We start from the raw sequence: 6568 nt of genomic DNA, 5'->3' as shown, positions 1-6568 counted from the left end.
ACACACACACGCATGCACGCACACCCTCTGACTCCAGATTACACCAGCTTCTTGGCCTCGAAGAAGCTCTTCAGGTGTCTCATCTGCCAGATACCGATGGCCACCAGGATCAGGGTCTGGACGATGGACCACCAGAGGACCCGCTGGTTGGTGCTCTCGCTGGTCTGACGGAAACGCTCCTCACGATACTGAGGGAAAAACAGACGGCAGGGGGCGCCCGTTAAACCTTAACCTTTGTTAAACCTTTGTTTTTGTTTCTAATGTCTCTGTAAAGCACTTTGAATCACCTTGTTGTTGAATTGTGCTATACAAATAAATTTGCCTTGCCTTGCCTTAACGCTGTCATTTTTGACAGCTATGACAATACACAGTGTCTGAACATTTACAGTTGCAAAAAAAAAAAAAAAAAACTAAACGTTTAAACATAAACCTTATATTTGAACTAGGGCTGCCAAAAACGATTATTTTGATAGTCGACTAGTCACCGATTATTTTTGCGATTAGTCGACTAATCAGATCATGCATCCACTGGACGTAAAACGTACAACTTATTGCACCAGCACGCATCTGCTCTTATATAACTATCATTAACTTCCAGCTTTAAGTGTTTAAGGTATGTGCTAACTAAAAATAAAGACAAGATGATTTAATCTCAGCCAAACCGATTTACTCAGGAACAAATAAAATACTGAAAGCCCTAATTTGAATTAAATAAATGTAGACTCCACTGACAGAAACAGAAAATGGGTTCCTGCTTTTCTACTTTGGTGACTTTTTGTGCTTTAAGTCATAATAAATTTAATGACCAGCTGAGGCAGGAATACATCAGGAGGTAAAACATCTGTTTTAATGAATGGAGTCTGGTGGAGAGTACAGGCTTCATGTTGTCAGGAAACTGGTGCTGACAGCCGGTAAAGTGGTAAAAATGTTCTGTTAAACTGATTTTTTTGGGGCGTGTACATAAAATCAAAGAGCCTGAGAGATGAGCAGCTCTGATTCATGTTCAGGGTCTTCATGCGTTTCTGACAAAAACAAAAAAGCGCCAAGGCGTTTCTGACTGACCCGCTGGTAGTTCTGCTCCTTCTGGATCTGGTCCACCTGCTCCACCAGCTGTCGGACTCTCAGCTGCAGCTCCGTCAGTTTGTCCTTGGCAGCGATCTCAGCGTAGTTGTTGGCGTGTTCGCCCACCTGGATGTCCAGGTGAACGCGCTGCAACACATCACAAAAATCACAAACCGCGGTTATGAACATCACGGATCAGAACAGAAAGGAATAAACTGCTGAAGCTCTCGTTTGTATGTCTGAGCGTCTCCTCACCAGCATGCCGCCGGCAAACAGCGAGAACTTGGAGGAGTTGGAGTGAAGGCAGATCTGATGTTCTCCAGGTGTGTGCGACGTGAAGGTGAAGCGTCCTTCTGAGCCGTACTGTCGAGACAGAATCACCTGCAGGGAAAAAACAAAACATCTTCCACATCAAGCAGAAGTCTCAGCATTTGTACTGTAACTCCTGAGAGCTGAAAGCTGCAGACTGCTCTGAAAACTCAGTTTATTACACTTTTTTCCTTCTCCTGCATCGCTGTAATCTCGCAAAGCAAGGAAGCCCCACCCACCTGTTGCTCAAAGCTTTGGCAGCCAATCAGAACAAGTTGGCTTAAAGGCAGAGGAGCTAATACATGTTGATTCAGAGTATGAGCTGAAGGAGGAACATTTTAAACTGAACTACTGTGAATCCTGCCGAGCTCCTCGAGCACAGTCCAGGCGTAAAAATACTGCACATATCAAAATATATAAGCTACTCTGAGCTGATCCCCACAGAGGATGGATCCACACGTTTGATTTATTTTGTTCCAGGTACCCTTGCTGACGAAATCCCCCCATTTATCCGGGCTTGGGACTGACACGGAGCTTGTGACTTCCTGAGTCTGTGTTTTTGTCTCCTCCTGGTCTTCATCTGAGGACCTTTCACATATGAGGCATATGTGGCTGTACAGTTGAGCGTTAACCACGACAGCATGACGCCACATAGACTCTTTAAGTACATGAACTTTATGCTCACCTTGTCATCAGGATCTTTGACTTCCACAAACATGCCAAGACCCTGAGTGGCCGGCAGGTACTCCTCCCTTTGCTTATCATACAGCTGAGTCCGATAGTTACCTGCAAAGACACACGGCTTGATTAGTGAGCAGTTTGAATGAATATGGTTTGGACCTGAAACCAACATCAGTTTATCAACTTCCAGTTGAATATGTCGACTTTTTTCTTTATGTTTTAAACTTTATGTTTCAGTAAATGCAACAGCAACAGAATTTTCTTTGTTTTCTTTAGAAAACTCCTTCACTATATCTGAAGTTAACTCTCAGTTCACTGCTTTACTTTATCTGCAGATGCATTAGTAAAGGAGGTGCACCTGAAATGATTCCGAATTAACCTTTAACCTGATGAAAATTGTGCAGATTAAGATGCTGAAAGAAAAGCTTTTTTTGAACGGACAGATTTCCTGCCGGCTGATGGTGTGTACCATGTGGTAGTTTCTCTCATTCAAACAGAGGAGGGCTGATTAACTTTGAGATAAACTTGCCTTTAATATAACCTGGATTAAATTATAGAGGAGGATTCAACGGACCAAAGGATCCACTTTAAACTTAGTGTTGATGGATTATTATTTCAACAGCTTTCTTTAATGGAAAAATACCTTTATGAAAACTTTAATCACACTTTAAAGTTTCGATTTTTTCCCCCTTCCTATAAAAATAAATCATGCTATCGTGAACTATTATTTAGAATATTTATTTTAATTAAGTTTAATTTCTTTCGAAAAAGTACACACACATTTGAAGACACGACACACTAAACTTTAGCTGCTCGGCTAACTAGCTGCTAGCATTATCCTACAGATCCCCCACCCCCGTCTCACCGATAATCATGGTCTCGTCCGGAATCTCCTCGATGAAGCATTTCTTCTCGGTCTCTCCGATGTGAAAGTACAGCGCGGAGACGAAGCTGCACAAAACGTTCAGGAGTAAAACTGAAAACAGACACGGCTGCATCCTGATCCGGAGCGACGCCATCTTCCTGCCGGGACACACGGAACTCAAACTGAGCATGCGCCTGTCACAGCAGTGCCACGTAAACCCTTGCGGCACTCTGGCCAATCGGCTAACCGCAGGAGGGTACTGGGTGTCGTAGTTCTAAACGCTCTGGGCTTCTAAAATGAATGATAAATAATGTTATCATGATTAATCTTTTATTTTTAGGTTTTGTACTTAAAAAATAATCAAAACGTGCCTTTACGAAACATTGTTTAAATATATAATATATATTTATTGATTTAATTTAGCAAAGGAAAACAAATATTTCATTTCATGAGTAAAACTGGGTTGTTATACCTGTTATTATTATTTTGCATTACTGTTAGACCAAAATAATCTTGTGGTCTTTTACTGTGAAAGACCAAAGCGGGAAAAAGCCTTTTTCACACATGCGTAGAACAAATCAAACGGTATCCACGGCAACAGGGCCGAAGCGGACATGGCGCCCGGTGAGTGTGAGGTTTTTGTTGTTGATAAATCGGTGATGGTGCAGGGTTAAAGTGTGAAATATTTCATAGGTTAAAGTCAGTGGAGAATTTACAGGAGAGTGTACTGGTCGAATAAAACGGCATATGGTTATTTATTTTTGAGCAGGCTGAGCGTGGTCAGCGCAGCAAACACGTCAGGTTTCTGTCAGTTCATCAAACCTCAGCAGAGTCAGAGACGCTAACGTTACTAATAAAGAACCGCAGCACATGTTTTTACACAGAAATAGCAGCTGTGGTTCCTTATTTAGTCTCTTCAGTTCAGTTAGCCACATGGAAAACACTGAAAAAAGGATACTAAAGCCTAAAAGTGAGTGAATGGGTCAAATGCAGAGAAAAACAAGTAATTTCCCCATGGGGATCAATAAAGTATCCATTATTATTATTATTATTATTATTATTATTATAAAAAAACAACACAAAATAACACATTAAACGGGAAGTTTAAAAATGTCAGTTTTAGTCTGACTTTTGAAAGACTCCACAGATCTCAGACACTCAGAGCCTGACAACATGACCACCTGAAGCTACTGGCAGTGCATGGATGTTAAAATTCACAGATGTACGTAGGTTCCGGTCCCTGCAAAGCTCTAAAAGTCAAAACCATACTCTTAAAGTGATATGATATGATATGATATGATATGATATACCTTTATTAGTCCCACAAGGGGAAGTGCACTCTGAAGCAGCTGAATCAGCAGTGACTCAGTCTGAACCCTCACAGTGGCACTGTGAATGACCTGCAGACGTTCTCGCGGAGCTTTGTTAAGACAAGAGAACAAAGAAATTTGAAAATTGCAATAATTCAGAAGTGATGACATAGATGCATGAACGACAATCCTCAGTTCAGACATCCTGGACCTCAAAGCTGCTTTATAAAGAATAGAATAATACAAGAATATAAATAAATTACTAAATGCAGTAAAAGTAATCACAGACATTAGAAATGTCAAAGATATGACAAAAGAGACAGAAGAAAGAAAGCACACCTGCAAATCTGTGTGTACAACAAAATCACTTAAATAAATATTTAAATATTTTATATCATTAATAATATTATCAAGATCACCAATACAATCAGCAGGTTAATCAATAATCTGATCTGTCCTGTTTGTGGTCTGTAACTCACTCCTCTGCTTCTTGTTTCCACTTTTTTTTCCTGCAGAGAGCCAACCAATCGTATCCTTCACCTGACTCTAACGCAGAGCTGCAGGTCATGTGACTTTGTGTCTGCTGTTGTTTCTCCTTGACCTCCTCTTCATTAGCTCTCGTCCGCTCCTCTGCAGGTGCTGTTCTACCTGAACAGCTGGTACTTTGCTGCCTTCTACCTGGCCGAGGTCCTCATGTTCATCTATAAAGGTGTGTGAGAGCATCCTCCTCTACCTCCTCTTTCTCCTGCAGCGCAGAACTCAGAGACAGAGTTTGAGAAATGGTGCCGTTCACACAGACGATTACATAAGACAGAGAATTAGGTTTTTTGACCGACCGCTGTGAGCTCGAGCTGAACTGGGACTGAGTTTGAGGTGCACTTGATTTACCGTCGAAGCTTCCAAGCTCAGAAAGTGCACAGTTGTAGCCCGGCGTGTAATAAACCACGAAATCTGGGTCCTTCAGGAGGTCTGCTGATGTACGCCTAACCCACAAAAGTCTGAACTCAGTCCAAAGTGCTTTTATTTTTTAAGATCGAGACACATTTAACTTAAGATTTTATTTTTACATTAAAAAAAGCTTAATATCCTGCTTTTGTTCAGCTGCAGCCTGAAACTCACTTTGTTAAGAAGTCATACGTGGGTCCACTGTAGCTGTGGAACTTTATCTAAACAGGTTAATTCCAATTAACAGCCTCCACAGTTTAAACCGGAGGAGAGGATTATGATGGTGATGAAGATGATGGTGTTTGTTAGATGGAGAGGCTGATGATGATGGGGTCATATTGATGTTGATGGCGTTCTGATGTCTGCTCTCTGCAGGAGTTTTGTTGCCGTACCCGTCAGATAACCTGGTTCTGGACGTCGTGTTGCTGCTGCTTTTCCTCGCTCTTGAGATTCTGCGGATCTTTTATGGTGAGCAAAGTCACGTCTCATTTTGAATAAATCTTTATTCATAACAGGAACGGTCTTTCATGTCCTTTAAGAAGTCAGATAAGATGATTTTTATCTGTCTTGAGTTCATGCTCTGCTGCTCCTACCATCTCCTACTTAATTCAATTCAATTTTATTTATATAGCGCCAAATCACAACAACAGTCGCCTCAGACATTTATGTGTCTGACAACAAAGTGCTTCACAAGAACATGTCGTACACACACACACAACATGCACGTCACAAACTGAGTGTCAAACTGCGTCTCCATCCAGGCTGGAAGGGAAACCTGTGCGAGCGCTCTCTGGCTTCCTGTGTGTCGCTCTTTGTCCTGCTTCCCTGCACCGCGCTCGCCGTGTACTACCTTCTGCTGCAGACCTTCATCCTGCGCCTCGAGTTCCTGCTCAACGCCGTGCTGCTCTGCTTCTACGGCCTCGAGTTCCTGCTCGGGCTCATCTCCATATCTGCCTTCTCCAGGTGACGGCGTCCTCGTGTGAGCTTTTTGGGTCGGTACAAATCTTAGTCGTTTCTTTAAATACTAAAGTTCATACTTTACGTCTTCTTCCGCAGGGCCAAAGTGTACTGAGGAGCAAACGCCACAGGATGAGTCAGCAGAGGTTTCTGTAAATATCTGCCATGTTTGATCAAGTTTTTTACCTTCATGAAACTGTTTCTGTAAATAAACTTTCTGATTTCTACGTCACAATTAATTCATCTCCAGTGTTTCCTTTTAAAAGTTTTTCAATCAGAATGAAGTTTAAACTGAAGGTCGGCTCCTTATATCTTTTATATACAGACTATAAACTATTAGCCTTTACAACAAAGGTGTAGTTAGCCAGCTGGTGTCTTCATCACGCTCCACCGACACACCGATCCTCTGGTCCTTGTGATCCCTCTGGATCTCCCGCAC

At 42.0% G+C, this 6568-nt stretch overlaps 2 protein-coding genes across 3 annotated transcripts; one reads left to right on the top strand and one right to left on the bottom strand.

Annotated features, from left to right (window-relative positions):
* Positions 1–6: 6 nt before the first annotated feature.
* tmed9 (transmembrane p24 trafficking protein 9) lies at positions 7–3122 on the bottom strand. Its single transcript, XM_080908033.1, has 5 exons — positions 2918–3122; positions 2057–2157; positions 1318–1443; positions 1063–1209; positions 7–188 (listed from the first exon to the last, which is right to left on the bottom strand). Exons 1-5 carry the CDS (start codon positions 3105–3107, stop codon positions 39–41), a joined length of 714 nt encoding a protein of 237 aa, XP_080764159.1. The 5' UTR covers positions 3108–3122; the 3' UTR covers positions 7–38.
* Positions 3123–3251: 129 nt separating this feature from the next.
* tmem216 (transmembrane protein 216) lies at positions 3252–6368 on the top strand. 2 transcript variants are annotated; one of them, XM_080908035.1, is made up of 6 exons: positions 3489–3541; positions 4743–4756; positions 4843–4936; positions 5548–5640; positions 5934–6135; positions 6229–6368. In XM_080908035.1, the coding sequence occupies exons 1-6, from the start codon at positions 3532–3534 to the stop codon at positions 6242–6244; spliced, it is 429 nt and encodes a 142-aa protein (XP_080764161.1). In that variant the 5' UTR covers positions 3489–3531; the 3' UTR covers positions 6245–6368. The 2 variants fall into 2 exon arrangements, with proteins under 2 accessions (XP_080764160.1, XP_080764161.1); XM_080908034.1 differs by lacking the exon at positions 4743–4756 and having other exon boundaries at positions 3252–3541; positions 4864–4936.
* The last annotated feature ends 200 nt before the right edge of the window (positions 6369–6568 follow it).

The sequence above is a fragment of the Rhamphochromis sp. 'chilingali' genome (genome assembly GCF_963969265.1).
Source record: "Rhamphochromis sp. 'chilingali' genome assembly, contig: SCAFFOLD_142, whole genome shotgun sequence".
Lineage (NCBI taxonomy): Eukaryota > Metazoa > Chordata > Actinopteri > Cichliformes > Cichlidae > Rhamphochromis > Rhamphochromis sp. 'chilingali'.
The sequence above is the reverse complement of the archived record's forward strand: the minus strand, read 5'-3'. Positions and strand labels throughout refer to the sequence as shown.

Excerpts from the sequence above, each read along its gene's own strand:
- tmed9 (XM_080908033.1), bottom strand. The coding sequence starts at position 3,107 with ATGCTCAGTTTGAGTTCCGTGTGTCCCGGCAGGAAGATGGCGTCGCTC. Across the intron at positions 1,444-2,056 it reads TCAAAGATCCTGATGACAAG|GTGATTCTGTCTCGACAGTA; the intron begins GTGAGCATAAAG and ends TTTTCCCTGCAG. Across the intron at positions 189-1,062 it reads AGGAGCAGAACTACCAGCGG|TATCGTGAGGAGCGTTTCCG; the intron begins GTCAGTCAGAAA and ends TTTTTCCCTCAG.
- tmem216 (XM_080908034.1), top strand. The coding sequence starts at position 3,482 with ATGCGTAGAACAAATCAAACGGTATCCACGGCAACAGGGCCGAAGCGG. Across the intron at positions 4,937-5,547 it reads CCTCATGTTCATCTATAAAG|GAGTTTTGTTGCCGTACCCG; the intron begins GTGTGTGAGAGC and ends TGCTCTCTGCAG. Across the intron at positions 5,641-5,933 it reads GATTCTGCGGATCTTTTATG|GCTGGAAGGGAAACCTGTGC; the intron begins GTGAGCAAAGTC and ends GTCTCCATCCAG.